The 18,872-nt window shown below is 52.3% G+C and overlaps 2 protein-coding genes across 3 annotated transcripts in view; one reads left to right on the top strand and one right to left on the bottom strand.

Moving 5' to 3' along the window:
* Window positions 1-938: 938 nt before the first annotated feature.
* C16H22orf31 (chromosome 16 C22orf31 homolog) lies at window positions 939-6,348 on the top strand. Its single transcript, XM_055549962.1, has 3 exons — window positions 939-986; window positions 4,109-4,558; window positions 5,867-6,348. Exons 1-3 carry the CDS (start codon window positions 939-941, stop codon window positions 6,290-6,292), a joined length of 924 nt encoding a protein of 307 aa, XP_055405937.1. The 3' UTR covers window positions 6,293-6,348.
* Window positions 6,349-6,892: 544 nt separating this feature from the next.
* ZNRF3 (zinc and ring finger 3) overlaps window positions 6,893-18,872 on the bottom strand; it is a 146,395-nt gene continuing 134,415 nt past the window's right edge. For both annotated transcript variants that reach the window (XM_055549399.1, XM_055549400.1), the window contains exons 4-9: window positions 18,573-18,704; window positions 17,129-17,239; window positions 16,015-16,182; window positions 13,843-13,945; window positions 11,475-13,238; window positions 6,893-10,437 (exon numbers count right to left, since the gene is read on the bottom strand). In XM_055549399.1, the coding sequence (XP_055405374.1) occupies window positions 10,394-10,437; window positions 11,475-13,238; window positions 13,843-13,945; window positions 16,015-16,182; window positions 17,129-17,239; window positions 18,573-18,704 (2,322 nt within the window). In that variant the 3' untranslated portion in view covers window positions 6,893-10,393. The remainder of the gene's footprint in view (window positions 10,438-11,474; window positions 13,239-13,842; window positions 13,946-16,014; window positions 16,183-17,128; window positions 17,240-18,572; window positions 18,705-18,872) is intronic.

Below are 18,872 nucleotides of genomic sequence, written 5' to 3'. Positions count from 1 at the left end.
TCACATACTTGGCCATGAGAGGTGTGTGTACGGCACATGTGGTCTAAATCACTGGTCCTCTGAGTTTGCATCACGGCTCAGGAATCTACAAATTCTCTCATCCAGAGTTTCTCTCTTCTTTCCTAAAACTTCTGCATCACGAACTTCAGATGTGTTCCCATATGGGTGTGGAAGTTTACTTGCTTGGGTGTTAAAAACATCTTCTGCGGAAATTAAAAACAACTAAATTCCATTAGAATTTGAGGATGGGGCATGAAGGAGGAAGAGGAGAATTCATATGAATTGGCTCAATTTCCTCTTTATTCACCAACCCTCCAGAAAGAGAATAGGAGCTAAGAAAAACTACAAAGAAGAAGAGGGGTAGTAAAGAAGAAAAAGAAAGAAGAAAGATTAATAGAGCTAAAAATACAGTGAGGAGAGCCTGGCTAAACATCAGAGAAGAGCAGATGTGTTTGCAAATAGAAGCGGTGATTTAGATATGTCAAGAAGAAGAGCTCCAAAGGATGGGTGGAAAGTAAAAGTTATTTAGACTTAGCTCAGCACATAAAAAAGGTTCATTGGCCAATCAAACTGAGGGACAGATCTTTCCGCAACACGGAAGCCCTACGGCCTCAACCCCAAGTTCTCTGGACCAAGGGTTGGCACCAACGATGGAAACTCTTGCCATGGTTTCAGGACCCTGGACCAGATGCAGTCTTTCCATCCTGATTTCATACTTCTGAACAACCTTCAATGGAACAACCTCTGTTAATGACTAGTTACTTTGTTTAATGTATCCTCATATACCCACTTCCCTGTGCACCTAACACAGCAGGGGACATTCGAGACAACTTCTAAAACCAGGGGGAGAAACTTCCTTGGTGGTCCAGTGGCTAAGACTCCGTGCTCCCAATGCATGGGGCCTGGGTTCAATCCCTGGTCAGAGAACTAGATCCAACATGCCGCAACTAAAGATTGCATATGGCACAATGCAGACTGAAGATCCTGTGTGCAGCAATGAAGACTTTGGGCAGCCAAATAAATAAGTTTGTTTGTTTTTAAAGAAGACTGTTGGTACCATTTTGTGAGATGATGTTGGTAAAGAGTCTAGAACCATGCTTTGGACTACAGTGAGCATTCAATCAAAACAGGTTTTACAGAAATAGGAGCAATCAGTTCAGTTCAGTTGCTCAGTCGTGTCTGACTCTTTGAGACCCCATGAATTGCAGCACGCCAGGCTTCCCTGTCCATCACCAACTCATGAGTTCACTCAAACTCATGTCCGTCAAGTCGGTGATGCCATTCAGCCATCTCATTCTCTGTTGTCCCCTTCTCCTCCTGCCCCCAATCCCTCCCAGCATCAGAGTCTTTTCCAATGAGTCAACTCTTCACATGAGGTGGCCAAAGTACTGGAGTTTCAGCTTTAGCATCAGTCCTTCCAATGAACACTCAGGACTGGTCTTCTTTAGGATGGACTGGTTGGATCTCCTTGCAGTCCAAGGGACTCTCAAGAGTCTTCTCCAACACCACAGTTCAAAAGCATCAATTCTTCAGCACTCAGCTTTCTTCACAGTCCAACTCTCACATCCATACATGACCACTGGAAAAACCATAGCCTTGACTAGATGGACCTTTGTTGGCAAAGTAATGTCTCTGCTTTTGAATATGCTATCTAGGTTGGTCTTAAGTTTCCTTCCAAGGAGTAAGCGTCTTTTAATTTCATGGCTGCAGTCACCATCTGCAGTGATTTTGGAGCCCCCCAAAATATATTCTGACACTGTTTCCACTGTTTCCCCATCTATTTCCCATGAAGTGATGGGACCGGATGCCATGATCTTCGTTTTCTGAATGTTGAGCTTTAAGCCAACTTTTTCACTCTCCTCTTTCACTTTCATCAAGAGGCTTTTTAGTTCTATAGCACACGTCAAATTACTCTGAATTATTGGTAAAGAACATGAGGATTACTTTTGGGGCAGTGTCAACTGAAGAAGACAGATTTAACAGAGCTTGAAGAGTATGTATCAGCTGCCATCTGTGTGAAGAGCTCTGTGCTAGAAAGAGATTCTGAGAGGCAGAGCAGTGTTGCTCAGTGATTGAGTCAAAGGCCCAGGAAAGTAAATACATTTGAGTGTTTGGAACGAGGTGGTGAGGAAAAGTCAACCTCAAGACGGGAAAGGAGCGAAGGGAAACAGAGATGCGGTTCCCTGTGTCTTGCCCTCCTGTTCCCACAATGCGGAATAAAGGCAGACCGTAGCCCCAGAGCCAGGTCGCACTTCTCCGGGGCTCACCAACTTTGAAAGGATGCCTGCCTGACCAACCTCCAGACGTTCACAAACCCTTCCCAGAGACAAACCCTTTCTGATGCCCTGCTCTAAAACTGACCCACCTCTCAGGAGGTGAGGCCAAGGCTCCGCCACTGAATGGGCCCCATTGTCCTCCTGAGCCTCTGTGGGTCCAGATGCCAGTGGCCTGGAGGTGGTTCCATGGCAGCCTGCGGTGCAGTCTGCCTGCAACTTTGATTCACTCCGGGGACAAAAACAAAAACAAACAAACAAACAAAAATCAAACAGGCAACACATGTGATTCCAGGAACTTCTGCCAGACTCATGCTCTGTTTTTCCATCATTTTGCTCTCCTCCTCCCCCTGGGGAGGGAGCCTCCTTTGGCATTCTGCACAAGAAATGTCAAAACCCCCAACGGGGCGAGCACCTGATAAGGAGCTCAGCATTGCCCAAGAGTTCCCAGGAAGAGGCGTCTTTGTTCTTGTTTCAAGCCCTTGACACTGCTAAGAGCTCTAATTACTGCATTTGCCATGGGATGTAAAATAAAACCACATTCCAGAAACCATGTAGTCTCCCCGGGAGAGACACGCGGGCAGAGGTAGGTGCCCAGGGCTGCAGGAACGTGTTCTTTCATTTCTGGTCCCTAACCTTGGCAGCCGTTCTGAGAATGTAACAGTACCTTCTTTATGTGCACGGAGAAGGGCCCTTGTGCACAGGTAAAGATACATCTCTCTACCTGTACCCACAAATCTGGTCTGCATATTTGAGTATGCTGCGTGCAGAGGGTGCTTCTTAAGAATGTCAGGACCTTCAAAATTTACCCAAGCCATTTTGGGGGAGAAGAGGGCTAGAGAAGTTCCTGAGGCTGTAAGCACAAGAAGATAGAACTTCTTCCAACATAAATCAACTATAAAAATCTGATGATGTAACACCCACCCACACCCACATCACAAACCAAAGTGACATCATAAATACTAGAGATAATGGTTCAAAACTGCCTGTATGAGAGCCAAAATTGAAACAAACAGCAGTTTGCCCATGCGTGACTGAGGCAGAGAAAGACAGGTGATAGAAATATTAAAACAAAGCAAAACAAAACAAAAAACAAAAGAGAAAAAGGGAAAAGAAAATACACATTTCTTCCCCCTACTAAGCTAGCTAAAATAAAGTTTAAGGCAACTGAAATATGGTAAGGTGATTTTATTTTATTATAGATGACATTTCTTAGAAAGCCAGGTCTCTTTTAAGTGTGTGATTCTAATCTCCCCAAATTGTTCTCTTGTTCTTGGCTGGTCCTGGGGAATGGAGGCCAGCATCATTTACATTGTGCTTTTGCCTTTATAGACCCCAGAGTATATTTCCCTGCTTAGCAGCTTTTCTTGGCTCATGGCAGTCTGGTTAGAAGCGATTTCAGGACTTGGCGGGATTTTTACCTGCTGTCATTTCTGGGTTGCAGCAGAGTTGAGAACTGGCTACAGCTCTATAGGCAGCTCAAGTGATCCTGTCTCCCATTCCTCTCCCACTGTGGTTTCCCTTAGCTTTCCAGGAGACAGAAATTGCTTTTAATTCCTTATAAATGCTCCCCAACCCTCCCTCCACTTCCAGTGCAAGCATGCTATGTTTGAGAACCTGACCATCACTGTGACGTTGTGAAGTTACTATTGCTTTCCTACTTGGTACAAAAGGCTTTGGTGAGCAGGAGAGAGGATATGTAGAAAGGTTTCTAAGAGTTTTTGGGGAAGGAATGGTCTTTAAAAAGATGTTAGTACTTTACCTCCAAAATAGACCTTCTAGTCTCAGCTTGAGAATTGGTCTTTTTTATTCCTCTTTCCCCCTTATGATTCTAGCATCCAATCTATGTGAGACGAGACCCCAGCATCCCTGCCTATGGACTCCGACAGTCTATCTTACTGAACACCAGGCTCCAGGACTGCTATGTGGACTCGCCAGCTCTCACCAACATCTGGACAACCAGAACATGTGCTGAGCCGAACACCACTGCCCCCACACCAGGTCCCACCTCTTCTTGGGAAGTTGTAAAGGAGCCAGCAATTGCCAGTTCCTTCTCCCTGGTGAAACTGGTGCTCAGGCGACAGCTGAAGGAGAAATGCTGCCCAGTGCCACGCAAGTTTGGAGATGCAAAACCCTCCAAGAGATTAAAGCCCAGGGACGACACAACAATGAAAACCACCCAGCAGGGCGGAACAAGAAACTCCATCAGTTCCAAGAGCAAGCAGCCAGCAGGGCAGCAGCCAGGCTTGCTCAGGCGCAGGAAGCTTGCAGGGGGCGTCAACGAGGTAGGAGAGGGCCGGTGGTGGAGGAAATGTGACAGAGTGGGAAGAGGGAAAGGTGAGCTAGGGATTCCCACGAAGAAGAGGAAATCCTGAAGTTAAAGATGGCATGCGGGGGTCGCGGGCAGTTAGGATGGGGGTGGGGGGGTTGATATAGCAGAGAGAATACGAGATCCGGGGTCATGCCTATGTATCCTCTGCCCAGCTCGAGAGGAGGACAAAGTGGTTTTCAGAAGCAGAGACAAAAAGAACTTGATGTGAAGGGAAAATGAAGATGAGAAAGGCTCAGAGACACATGCCTGAACCCCAGAGCTGAGCCACAGATCTAGCTATAAATCTGAACATGAAGACCTTGGCATCCAGAGGCCTGATAGGAGTCCAGCTCTGTTACTCCATGGTGGCCAGCAGAGCTCAGGAGGCACTGTGTGGGAACCTGCTCCATAGCACAGGGAGCTCAGCTTGGTGCTCCGTGATGACCTAGAGGGGTGGGATGGCAGTGGGGTGGGGGTGAGGTGGGAGGGAGGTCCAAAAGGGAGGGGATGAATGTGTGAATATATATCTGATCGACTTCATTGTACAGCCGAGACCAATACAACATTGTAAAGCAATTATGAAGAAAGTGAAAGTGTTAGTCACTCACTCATATCAGACTCTTTTCGACCCCTTGGACTGTAGCCCACCAAGCTCCCTGTCCTTGGGATTCTCCAGGCAAGCATACTGGAGTGGGTTGCCATTCCCTTCTCCAGGGGATCTTCCCGACCCAGGGATCAAACTCAGGTCTCCTGCATTGCAGGCAGATTCTTTACTGAGCCACCAGGAAAGCAGGGTAATTATATTCCAATTAAAAAAAGAATGCCTCCTGGAGCTAGTCACTCAGGGTTCTGATCCCAAATCTGACTGTAATTGGCTTTTGTCATCTATAAAACGGGGATTGACAGCCCTTTCTTCATAGGGTTTCATGAGAATGAAATGAGTTAGTACACGCAAACGGTGTTTGAGCCGAGGCTGGCGCTGAGTAGATGCTTGGGGTCCTGTGTGGCACTCTGTAGGTGACAGCCGTGGCCCACCCAGTGGCCGTGTGGCCTTGGGCAAACCCATTCCCAGATCCTTGCCTTTAGAGCCGTCTCCCGCTGACCTTCCAGTGTGGTGGCGAATCGCTCGCAGAGGCGTCCCTGAAGGAATTCAGTAAAGTAGAACATGCTAGACAATGTTGGTTGTGGCTGTAACCAAGACTGGGGACACAAATCCCAGATAATTATTCTGAGCTCCCTTCTCAAGTTTTAGCTTTGACTTCTCTGCTTTCTTCCTGGCTAGAGTAAAGAGGGTTCAAAGGAGAAAAAAGCGACGGTCTGCCAAGATCTTGAGAGCAGATATGCTGAACATGTGGCCGCCACCCAAGCGCTACCTCGGGACATGGGGACAGCGTCCTGGAAGGGCCGAGCCTCGCTTCCCGAAACCAGGAAGAGGCAGCAGTTGTCCGAGGACGCATTAGTCATCCATGGCCTCCCCACTGAGAGCTACCGGGCTCTGTACCATTCTGTGGTAGAGCCCATGCTGTGGAATCCTTCTGGGACCCCCAAGAGGTACAGCCTGGAGCTGGGCAAGGCCATCAAACAAAAGCTCTGGGGGGCTCTGTGCAGACAGGCTGCCGTCCCCGAAGACGCTCAGGACCCGCTGCCGGGCAGGAAGCGGCTGGAAGACCACGAGGAGCCTGTTGAGGAGGCTGTACCCAAGAAATAGCTCAAGAGGGAGAAATAGGAACTGGAGCTCACAGGATTAGGATGTTCTCTGCTGGATGTCTGAAAAATAAACACCGCTTTGCACCTTCCACATGATCTCAGAGCGCTTTACAAATCAGTGACTACCTTCCCCGGGGCAGGGGGGAAGCAAGCTTGGATCGGTAGGAGATTCACTTTAGATGCAGGGCCCCCTCTCCACCTTCAGGGTTTGGTCATTCCCAGGCTGGACACTTAAGCCTTTTTCCTACAAGTCCCTTTTCCTTAGAGAGGGGCTGGAGGACCTCAGTCTTTCAAGTAGGAAAAGGCCTGGCAGGTGAAGTCGATGGTTACATCCAGCCTATGGTCCCTATTTTTAAAAAGTAGGCTCCTGGGATTCGCCCTCCCCTGCCACACACACACAGGGCTGAGCAGAAAACTTGCCACCACCACCAGGGACATACTCACAAATGCTCGCCCGGGACATCACCTGGATCCCCAGTTACCTGAATTCTGTTTACACAGAAGCCCCCGTGGGTGACAGGCACTGCTTCACGCACAGGTCACCTTTGTGGCATCTGTAAGACCTTTATCAAACAGAGCGACGACAGAATGTAACACATACTTGATAAAATTGTATTTTTTTTTTTACAGTCATTTGTACAATTTGTTACAAAACCATAGAAGACTACAACTTGTTTTAAATCATTTTTGGTCGGCAAATATGTAAAATCTGTGTGCAATTATCATGTATTTACAGGGCTTCATGTTAGTCATTTTCAATGATTATTCCAACAATGTCACACTCTCAACATAAGACATGGCTTAAGATAAATATATTAGTAAATAAATATTCTGAGAACATATTTCCATAAATGAAATGTGCTGCTATACATATACAGAATATACATAAGTTGTTTTCTAGCCTTTAAAACATTTTTTAAAAATGGTAATGTTGGAGAAGGAGCCCTTAGACAACTTTATTACAAAATCTTTACAGCAAAAGTCTTTACAAAATATCTTTTAAGTGCTACGGGAGAAATATTTTTTTAAAAAAACATTTTAAAATAGTGCCTTGTTAGACCAATACAATAGAGTTTATATAAAGAATAGAAAAAGGCAGTTCTGTGTAAAAAATAATACTCTTGATTAGTAATTATTTTTTAGACCTCATTTTAAAAGCATTAGTCCTGCATGAGCTTTGAGTAGGGGCTAGCAGCACATTAGGGAGGGTGTGGGCTGTGGGCAGCAGAAGGAGCTTTATAAAATGGTGTGGGTTAGGGTCAGGGTCAGGGTCAGGGTCAAGGCAAGGGAGAGGCGAAGAGACGGAGAGATAAGGCCAGCATCCCAGGGCTGTGGCCACAAAGAGGTACCTAGTGGTCCAGAACTCCCCAACCCCCATTTTTCACTGGTTCCAGCACTCTTCAATCTACAAGGCTGCCCTACACCCAAGGCTGGGCCATCGGACCACACCCAACAGTCACATTCCTGCTCATGGGTATGTGTGTGTTGGGGGTGGTTCTCCATGGAAGATTCGAGGCTTCCAGTTTCCACGTCTACATAACCCCCACATGCCCCGGAGAGGCCACTGAGAAAAGATACTTATCATTATTGGAGTCTTACGACTTCAAAGAAGACAGTTCTTTTGACTTGAACGTGAGGCAATATAGTCGGGTTATTATGCTTTGTGACCCAACACAGATTTAAGACAATGGTTAGAGATTTCAAAGTCTGAAAAATTCATTGTTCTGTTTCTACCACCCTATAAAATATGAAAATTAGATGCATTTCTTTTGCCATCTGTAGTTACTGCTCTTTTCAAATGAAAATTGGACACATTTATTCTAATAAGCCCAGTTGAAGCCACATGTTCTCCTCATCCATTTATTGCTTAAGGCTGTTGAGGAGTGGTTTGTTTTTTCCCAGTCGGGACTAAAGCAAGCCACTTTGGGGGAGGTCGGCTTTCAGACAAAGAAGAGAATATGCACTTGAAGGCATTAAAAACAAACAAAAAACACAAAACCACAAACAAACAGAATCTCAACAATGAGAAGCTGCTTTTTGTAGTTCATGTTAGAAGCCCCCACCCGTTCCCTATGCAAGTTGCTGTCCTCTGCAGCTGCTACTCTCCGCCCCAGGAATAAAGGCGGCCCAGATCACACATTACCCGCTCAGGCGCTGCCCACACCCTCACCAACAGGTGCGCCAGGCACAGGTGGGGCTGGGGGTGGGGGTGGCCCCAGAGGGATGTCGCACGGCGGAGGCTGGGGGACAAATCTCACCACAGCGAGCCCCTTAATGGGCAGATGGCTCAATCGCTTGATGCTGAGATTTCTTTCTGACAAATCCTGGCCAGAAGTAAGCAGATGTCCTCACCACAGGCTGGGCTTTTTAAGAAAGGGATTCAATAAGATTTTCATTCAAAATGTTCTGGTGCAGACCCTGGGCTGACCTCCCCTGGGGTAGATTAGAGAAGAGTCTTACAGCCCCCTGGCAGAGGTCTCCACTTCCCCACCTATGTGGGGGCCAGGACTCAAGGTTCTATTCGGCAAATGAGCATTTCAGATGACAACAAACACCTGCTGAATAAATGAACAAGCAGAAATGACCAGAAGAGTTAGCAGACACAAGGGGTAAGGTGATTAGTTTCCTTAAAAAAAAAACAAAAAAAAAAAACACTTTTTTTTTTTTAAGGACAAGAAATACATTGGACAAACAGGTTAATGATCCCTGATCTGAAACAGCTTTAAATAGATTCTCCCTTTTAAAACGGAAACATCTTTTAAAAAACGGTTTGGGTTTTTAAACTCTCCCTCCCTCTTAAAACGACAACAACAAAAGAAAACGAAAGGCTGGGACAATATACAAAAACCTACCCTTTGGGGCTAAACTATCTGATAGTCTCTTTCTCTCTGTCTCATGGAGAATCAATACATACATAATAGTGCATTAGGTAGAAAGGATAGTAGACATTTGCAGGCGAGATGAGCAATTTCAGCCATGAGGCAGAGGGCTGAACAACCCTGAAGCAATGGGATGGGAAACTTTCATACGGAGCTCAGACCCTATGGGGTCCCTGCCACGCGCCCCTAGGAAGATATCCCAAAGTCGGAACAGTCCGGGCGCGTGTCCGCGCCCGCTGGGACGCATGCACACAAGCCCACTCTGCGCCAGGGTGCCCTCCATCCCTCCCCTCCCCCAACTTGGGTCAGACACCGAGGCTGCAAAACCATGTACATTCATTCCTCCTGGGTGTCTGTCCCCACACCCCACATCGAACCATCTCTGCAGCCAGCGGCGGGAAGCCCAAGATCAGGGCTCTGTCCTACCTAGGACACGGACCAGGGGGGACAGCCTGAGCAGAATCGTCCCTGTCACCCCGGGGCTTACGTAGCAATGGCTTGTCCCGACTCCCCAGTGCGGCAGACCTTCCGCCCGACCCCCGGCTGTTGCCATCATCGGCCTGCAGGTACGGGCTGGACAGGCCTGGCTTCCGAGGAGGCCTGACGCTTTGTACGTTGGGATTTGCCACGAGAAAGAAAGAGGCAGCATTGCATTGTTCCTCAGAGTTTGTACCCATATCAGCTAGCTTTACTTCAAGTTTCTGGTTCATTTTCTAAGGCAGGTGTAGCCCTGAGCTTTTCAAAGGCCTGAGCTCCCTCCAGGGAGACAACAGTATCTACACATGATGTGGTTCAATTAATGCAGCAGTGATTTTTTTTTTTTTTTTTTCCAGCAAAAGTTGGCAGTTAGGGTTCTTTAAAATATATATTTAAATAACTTTTTACACTTACATATAATATCTTAAAAAAAAAAAAAGGCAGAGAAGTCAATCCCACACACCTCAGAACCCCAAGCACACACACTTTACAAAACAGAAGAGTAACATGTTATCAAAGAGGCAAAAGACTCAGAATTTTGTCTGTTGGTTTGTTAATGGGGGTGGGGGGGTTGCCACAGGTGGCTCACATTTTGGGTTGAGAAGGAGGGCTCTTTTTATTACCACTTTTGTGTTTGTCAAAGCTAAAAAAAATTTTTTTTGTTGTTTGTTTTCTTTTTTCTGTAGGAAGTCAGAGTTTGGAGTCTCCATACAGTTCCCATTTCCAAGGAAGAGTTCCTTCGGAGCTCAGGCTCCAGGGCTGCCGCTGTCCACCGGGCGAGATATCAGTCCTGGGAGAGAGAAAACCACCATCAGGGGAGGGGGCCGGCCCCGCAGCCTTTGGGCACCATGTGCGGGGACCAGGCAAGGGACCCAGGGGCCCATCCCCTGGGGGCGCTTAAGCCGAGATCTGCAGGAGAGAAGCGGCAGAGGCACCTGGGGGCTGGGACCGCCTGGCATGTTAGGGGAACAGGATGGGGGCACGGGGCGGATGACTTCATGAACAAGGAGGGAAGCAGGAGGTGGTCAGAGGGGTTGGCAGGGCCTGATCAGCTGGGAGAGGGGTCTACAGTTCTAAAATTCAGAGGGTAATGGCAAGTCAGTGAGGGGTTTTCTGGTGTAAAGACAGACTTAGTGTTTAAAGAGAGACAACTGTGGCGCCGACGTGGAACAGAGGACAAGATCAGCCAGAGGAGACCAGTCAGAGGGCTACTACCCTCACCCTGGAGAGAGCGGATGGGCCTGGCTGCGGACAGTGGGTGGGGAGCAGCGGAGACCCTTGTGGGGTTTACTATGCAGATGGAACGGTCCCGGTGCTAGGTGCTAGGCTGCCCACCGTTCGCCCACTCCTGAGACAAAATGTTTGGAAACATTATCGCAGTTTGACCATGTCTGCTCAACCTCATAGTAAAAAATCTGGACTAGAATTCTGCATGTCTTTTAGCTAAGTTTCATTTTTCTGGGGATTCCCCTTTCTGGATGAGGGGCAAACCAGCACACAGGGTTCTCACAGACAGACCGTGGAGTCCAGGACCCTGAAGCAGGAGGGGCAGGGCAGGCTCAGGGCTGGGGCATCCGGGTGGGGAGCCCTGGAGGAGAGGGTGCAGAGGGTTGGGTGGGCTGCATACGGGGCATCTGGGGGAGAGGTGAGGGATGCACAAGGCCCCCAGGTCTGGAGCACAGAGGAGGGGTAGGTGGGGGAGTACCACCTGTAAATCACCAGGTACGGATGGGGTTTAAAGCCAAGCGCACCAAGAAAAGTCACCCAGGAAGTGACCATGGGGAGAGAAGACCCCAACCCGGGCCTGCTGTCACCGTCCGCTCTCACCTGCAGCCTCGGGGGCTGTGGCGCTGGACTCCCGAGTGTCCCGGAGAGCTCTGGGGGAGCTGGCCCCGGGGGCTCCCACATCCTCCGGAGGGCAGCCAGGTGGCCGTGGTGCCCTGGCCGGGCAGCACAGAACCCGTTCTTCTTGGGCTGCTCCCAGGCTCCTGTGGGGCCACAGGGCATCCGGACCAGGAAGCGTCCCCCCCCACGGGCCAAGGCCACGGGTCCCCTGGCAGTTGGAGGGCAAGCCCAAGTCGCTGTCCACATCCTCCGGAATGATGGGGACGCGCTGGCTCAGGTCCCGGGCCCCGGGGTGACAGCCGACCGGGGGCTCCTGGGCCAGCGTGTACTGCACGCGCACCGAGCAGTCCTCGGTGTAGCAGCCGCCGCCCCCACGGCCGCGGGCCACCTGCTTCTCTTCATAGAAGCAGCAGGGCAGGCCCTCGTACTTCACCCCGTCCGTCCTGAGCAGATGGTCCGGGTGAAGGCCGTACAGGCCCTGGGAGCTCGCGGGCTGTGGCTCCCCGCCCGGGGGGCCGCACCCCTCACAGGGCGGGGGGCCCAGGTACAAGGCGCCACCCCCGGCCGCCCCCGCGCCGGGCTCTGGGGCGGGGGCCGGGGGCTCGCAGCAGCAGGTGCACGACAGCCCCTCTCGGGCCCCCTTCCAGGTCCTCCTGAGGTCCGGGGCGGCGCCGGGAGAGGCCTCGAGCCCCCCTTGTGAGGTAGAGCTGTGGGGCCCCCGGGGCTCCAGGGAGGAGCTGCTGCTGTAGTTCATCTCCAGGCTGCAGGTGGACAGCTGGTCCCCCGAGGCGGAGGCCGAGACCGAGGCGGGCCCGGGCCAGGGCTCCCCACGCGCGGGGCCGGGGCCACGGGCTGCCGCCGGGGGCTCTTCGGGGGCCGGGGAGCCATCGAGGCGCACCACGGGGCCCCGGCCCGAGCCCCCCACATCGCCGGCGCGACAGGGGCTGCGGCTACGGTAGACGAAGGGGTCGTAGTCGCTGCTGAGCGAGCTGCGGAAGGTGGAGCAGCTGCCGTACACGCCCTGGTTGCTGACCTCCGTGCAGTCCACCACCGAGTCGCTGGACGAGCAGCGGCACTGGCCCGAGCTGCCGCTGCTGCTGCTGCTACTGCTGCTGTCGCTGCCCGGGCCGTCGGCCAGGTAGCCGCTGCATACCGAGCGGTGGCCGTGGTAGCAGCTGAAGCTGGATGCGCTGCCGCTCTCCAGGGGCGAGGCCGGGGCCGCGGGCGCGAAGAGCAGGCTGCCGCCGCCACCGCCACCCGGGGGGAAGGCCCGCGCCGGGCTCCCGGGGGCCAGGCTGGGGGGCGGCTGCCCCTCGGGCTCGGGGTAGCTGAGGCCCCGGAAGTAGTAGTGCTGGTACATGGTCTCATACTGCGAGAAGCAAGCTGCCTTGGAGAAGCTGCGGCCGCCGAACTTGGGCCTGCGGAAGGGGGGCGCGGGCGAGTAGGGCCGGTGCTCCAGGCCACAGCGGTGCGCCGCCAGGCCGTGGTCCAGGTGGAGGGGCGGGTAGCCGCGGATGTAGGCGGGGGTCTGCGGTGAGAAGAGGCCTTGCTCCCCGCGCCGGTCCACGGTCAGCAGTGTGACCGGATTCCCGTGGGCGTCCATGCTGGTCCTCGTGGGGTAGGTGGGCACGGCGCCGGCCCTGTGCACGCGGCCCGGGTGGTGCACCGGCAGGATCACCCTCTGCTGCCGCCCGCGCGCCAGGCTGCTGGTCTCCACGCACACGCCGCTCGGGTTTCCCTTTTGTTCTGGGGAGAAGCGCAGGAAACAGGTCAGCGGGCGGAGTTAGAGGGGCAGACACCGGCAGACTGAAGCGGTTGGCACCGGGGGGTTCTGACCCATTCTAAGCTCCCACCAAACCCGGCCATGCGGGCAGAGGCCTCATGCTTGTCCACTCTCAGGGTGGTCACTCCTATTAGGGTCCATCTCCCACATCCCAGCTGCTCTGAGTGACAAGAGCCTCCAGAGAGCAACCGAGACCGGAGAGGAAAGGCCCTGACCCTCTTGGAAAAGCGGCTACGGGGAGGGCACCCTGCCTTCTGGGCCCTCAGGCTCCCCCACAGTGACACAGCATCATGTCACCACTCTTGTCCTGCTTAAGAGACTGTGGGCCCGAGGCCTGGAGAGGCCAGGGGCCTGGTCCAAGGTCAGGAACCCAGTTGTGTCAAAGCCAGAGCTCAGACCCAGGCTGACCCTCCAGCAGACCTCCCCAGGCCCCCCGGTGCCTCCAGGTCCTGGCGGCAGTGCCTTGGTGGTCTGCCAGCTCACCAGCCCGTGGTGCCCGTCCTGCTCCCACTAGGCACCTGGGAAAGACAGTGCCTCTTGGCAGGGACAGGGGCAGCGGAGCGTTACCTATGATGTTGTGTCGACAGTGGGGGCAGGTGTGGTGTTGCAGCAGCCAGGGGTCTACGCACTTCCTGTGAAAGCGGTGAGTGCAGGGGATGACCCGCAGTTCCTGGGGCAGGAGAGAAGACACAGAGCCTGAACGTGGGCCCGGGCAGAGGGCGGTCGCACATGCTTCTTTCTTCCTGTGGGGCCGGAGTGGGCCAAGGAGCCCAGTGCACCGTGGCGGTGCCCAGAGGCTCCGCCATCCCCATCTTTGGCTCCAACCACGGTGCTTGGTGTCAAGGGAGGAAGTAGGCTCCCTTCTTGCCTCTGGAGGAGGGCACTCACATTCGGGCCACTCACACAGGCCCGCCAGAGCCGTGTGCTCGCACAGGCTGCTCAGCCTGGGGCATGAGGGACAGCTAGGTGCGCTCCAAAACCTTTTGCATTTCTGGGATGGTGGCTGGCTCTGGATACCCAAAATGAGGTGGGTAGAAAGGACGATGCCTGGGATTCATGACTGACAGGTGGGACAGCAAAGGGGCAAAGTTGTCCCACCTTTCCCTTCATGGACCCTCAACATTCACCTGAGGACACGTGGTCTGTAACAAAACTCCCAACATGGAGAGGAGGTGATGGGGTTCTGAGGCAGGCAGAAATGCCCCTAAAGTTCCTGCGCCCAGAGCACCCTCTGGACTTGCCACTTTTGATTTTCCATTCTCGGACCAGCTAACCATAGTCACATTCCAACTAACCCCTAAGGCTGTGCCTGACCGTGACCAGAGTCCTACCTAGATTTTCTCACGTGACCTTGGTGATTACTGGGAGTTCAGGCCAGTCTTGGGCTCGTGTCATAAGCAGAGACACAGAGAGTAAAGTTACTTGCCCAAGATCGCAGAGCTAGAACCCTCCTGGGCCCAGATGAGAGCTCAAGCAGTCTGCAGGTGGAGACTGTGTGAGACCATTCATTTGAAAGCCTCTGTAAAACCTTGTTTTTCATCCAACAGTCTACACAGTGGCAGGACACTTTCATCAAAGGGGCGTCAAATGCCTGCAACTAATTCTGAAGTGGTTTGCCCCCTTACTCCCTCAAATGTGTGTATTTACGTGTGTTTCTGCCCGGAAGGAAATGAAGCAGATGTACGAAGTGACTCTCAGTGAATGATAACAGCGTTCACTGTATGCTTCTTGCAACTTTTCTGAAAGTTTGAAATTTTCACAAAAAAAGCTAGGACAAAGGAGACATCACATCCTTTGTCCTTACTTTCTTTTTTTTTTCCATACCAACCTGGCTTGTGCGATCTTAAATCCCCAACCAGGGATCGAACCTGAGCCCCTGGCAGAAAAAGCGTGGAGTCGTAACCACTGGACCACCAGGAGAGTCCCTTCCTTTGTCTCTTTATAAGTAAAAATGAGTGTAAGTGTTCCACACAGCTTTCAGGAGAGGACTGTATGAAGCTGAGTCCCAGAGTTTTCAGATGAGCAATGCGAAAATTAAGTCTTGCTGTTGTTCTGTCACTAAGTCATGTCTGACTCTTTCCTTTCTCTGAGTTTGCTCAAACTCATGTCCACTGACTCGGTGATGCTATCCAACCCTCTCCTCTGTTGCCCCCTTCTCCTACTGCCCTCAATTTAATAAGTGTAAATTAATTAATTTAAATTTAATTAATTTAAGAAGCTCCCCACCCCTTGTGGCTCAGCAGTAAAGAATCTGCCTGCCAATGTAGGAGACCAGGGTTCCATCCCTAGGTCAGGAAGATCCCCCAGAGAAGGAAATGGCAACCCACTCTAATATTCTTGCCCGGGGAAATCCCATGGACAGCAGAGCCTGGTGGGCTACAGTCCATGGGGTTACAAAGAGTCAGACACGAACGAGTGACTAACACTTTCACTTTCTTCAAATGTAAATGAACTGTAAATATTCCTAAAACCAGAGTTACATAGATTGCTGATCAACTTGTGTTCAGCCAGGTCCCTGGGAGAGAGTGTTTATGCATGTGGCCACCCCCTTCTGGGGGGGACAGCAGTTGGAAGGTCTCAGGATGCCCCCGGGACACTTGGCAGGCTCAGCCCTTGTCCCACAAGGCTGTGGGGAAGGCCCGTGGGGCCTGTCCTTCCGGGTCCCGTGCGCCCTCTGCGGGCCAGTCCCTCTCATCCTCGGCTCGTCCCCACGGGGCCAGGCCCCGCCCCCGCCATTACCTCCCCGTCGATGTACTTCTCCAGGCAGATGGCACAGTCAGACGTGGAGCTGCTGCTGAGTGTGTCCAGGGCCCCGCAGCTCCCCTCCCGGCGCCCCTTGCTCTTGGAGTTGAACTTCCTGGTTTCCATCTTCTCCAGAGCCTGCACAGCCAGCCTGTTCATGGAATTCTGTGCAGCAGAACGTGGCCCGTGTGAGGGTCTGGGTTGTGTTAACAGTGGCAGTCACCCCCCGGGGGGCCACGGTCAGCCTAATGCTAGTCTCCATCCGGCCAGGACAGACTGCTGAGGAATCACTAAACATGGAGAGACCACGGCCCAAGAGCACAGGTCTTCCAGACTCCCGAGTGTCCACCACATTGGCCTAAGCAGCAGAGCCGGCAGAGGTCTGCTTGAGTTATTTGGCCAAGTCTCCTCTGGGCTAAGGGCTCCTCCCTTCACTGAAGAACGTCCCGAGGGCCAGTGAATAACTTGTGGGGGTGCTCTGCACTTGGCAGACTGGACGTGCTCGACAGACACCAGCTGCTGCTCTGTTGCTGATGGCCCACCTGACCCTTGGCGCTGTGTCTCTCTGGGGACATCACACTGCTACACCCCTGAGAGTCTGGACTCCTGAGTGTCCCTCCATTGCCCTCTGCCCCCAAACAGTTCCTTCCTGTAACCACGCAGTGCTGTGTCAGCCGGGGCACTAGCATGGCTCCTCTGTTCATTGAGAATCGCCTGGAGAGCTTGGTAGATGCAGATTCGGACACAATAGGTCTGGGGTGAGGCCTGAGACTCTGCACGTCTCCCAAGCTCCCAGGTGATGCTGAGCCTGCTGGTCCCCTGATCATATCTGGGGAGCAAGACTCTCGGGCTCCATGTTAACATTCAAACATTTTTTTGGAAAAACCTGTGGCTGGAAACAGCACCAGCGCTTGACCCTTGTATTGAGAGGACCGGCCTTTTTGGAACAGAAACAGCTCAGTGCTCTGAGCTCCGCTCTGGCTTTTCTCCATCTTTGCTGACTCTGGGCCAGCAGGGAAGAGGCTGCAGTGTCGGGGCAGGACCCTGCCCTGGTCTGCACTGGCAGCGGGGCCTTGGGGATGAAGGTGATGGGCCGCTCTGGGGCCATTACCTGACTGCGTCGCTGCTTCAGCTTGATTTTGACAAGGAGGATGAGGCAGACCAAGGAGACCACGACGAAGAAAGCCAGGAATATCCCCATATCGAAGTACTCAGTGGGTTGCTGGAACAGAAGAGACACAGTGAGTCACGGCGCTCTTTAGCCTGGGGATGGGCATAGGCATTGGGTTGGCTCTGGGCAGCGGAGGGATGGAGCCTCTGGGCTGCGTTTCCCCTCCTTTGTGGACACACCGGGGCTTCTGCTAACAGGCGCCCTGTGCGCTCTCCGGGCCCAGGGAGTGCCTGCAGTGCGGCCAGGGGAGGCCTGCCGGGGTCTTAGCCAGGCCTCCTAACAGCTGGGAGAACTCTACTCACTGAGCCCAGCTCCCTGCGGAACAGTGCAGAGTCCGCTGTACCCGGTGGGAGAGGCCCTTCCAAATAAACACAAATATCACATTTATGGGACAAAGGAGTGAGTGTCATGTTTTGAGGGAACAGTGATTACTAACCGTATAATTAATGGTTTACAACAACTCAGAAAATTGTACGCTGCTTCCACAAATATCAGCTTCTACTATAGTGAGTCATATTTACCAAAGTGCTCTTTTTTCCCTTTAAAAAGCAGCCAGCAAGTCAGTTCTTCTGCAAACTCCCTCTGGTTTTAGTTCTTACCTTTCCCTCATGGCATACAGCCTCCTAAAACCTTACAGCCACCTGATCTGGGACGTGCATTTGGCCCGCTGGAGTGGAGTTTTGCTCACTGAATGCTACGAGCATCTGGGTATTTTTTGTGAAAGGATCCTTCTTTATGTGAATATTCCAATATTTGGAAAGAGGAAATAAACCATCTATGGAGCACCTGTCCCAGGTTCCTAGAATCTTGAGCCTGAGGTTGGGCAGAGGATGCCAGCAGCATGGCTTTAACACAACTATAAGAGAAGCCTAGAAGACAAAGCTGTTCATTAACCACCTGGAGGTCGTGAGCTCCGATCCCAGTTGAAAGCTTACATTTCCAGATTCTAGTCCAGGTTAGGGAGTTTCGGTAATGCACTTGCCCCACAGGAAGGAGGAAGCACAGGCTTTATCCTCTTAGTGAAGATGCATGGGAGGAGGGAGACCCAGGAAAAGCAGCTGAGGGTAGGGCGCCCTTCCCTTCAGTCCTTAGTCAGCTTTTCATGGGAAGATGGGGCAGAAGAGAAAAAGGGACAGGAAGTCACCCACAGGGGATGCCGGGTGCAAGAGACACCTGGTCACAAGTCATCTATATCTGGAAAGGCTTTTCAGATGCCCTCAAGTAGAACTGGTAATCTCTCCCTGGCCTCCGGGCTTACATCTGCTACAAACCTGCAGGTCCCTGGGGCGCGTCAGCGTTTTAGATGGGGAAAAAGCCGGAAGCAAAAAAAAAGGCCGAAGCCGGAAGGGGCAGGTGGCAAGGGGGGCAGGTGGTGGAGGCTCACTCGAGGGGGGCGGTGTTGGATTCGCGCGCGCGCCACTTTCTGCTTGTTGACGATGTTCATCAGCTTGATGGCGTCTGCGCCCTTCACGTACACCACCGGCCTCTTGAGCGGGTCTTCTGAGCCCTGGTTCAGCTAAGCAAGGAGAGAAGGTGCTGCTTAGAAGACGTAATTACTTTCAAGAAGCCGGAGAGAGAAAGAAAAGCTGGAGGAAAAGAACATGAAATTCCCTTTCGAAAATCCCCAAACACCAGCATCATAGGCTGGGGGCTCCCAGGCAGATGAAGCTGAGGATGCCCCCCG

Source organism: Bubalus kerabau, chromosome 16 (genome assembly GCF_029407905.1).
Source record: "Bubalus kerabau isolate K-KA32 ecotype Philippines breed swamp buffalo chromosome 16, PCC_UOA_SB_1v2, whole genome shotgun sequence".
Classification (NCBI taxonomy): domain Eukaryota; kingdom Metazoa; phylum Chordata; class Mammalia; order Artiodactyla; family Bovidae; genus Bubalus; species Bubalus kerabau.
The sequence above is the reverse complement of the archived record's forward strand: the minus strand, read 5'-3'. Positions and strand labels throughout refer to the sequence as shown.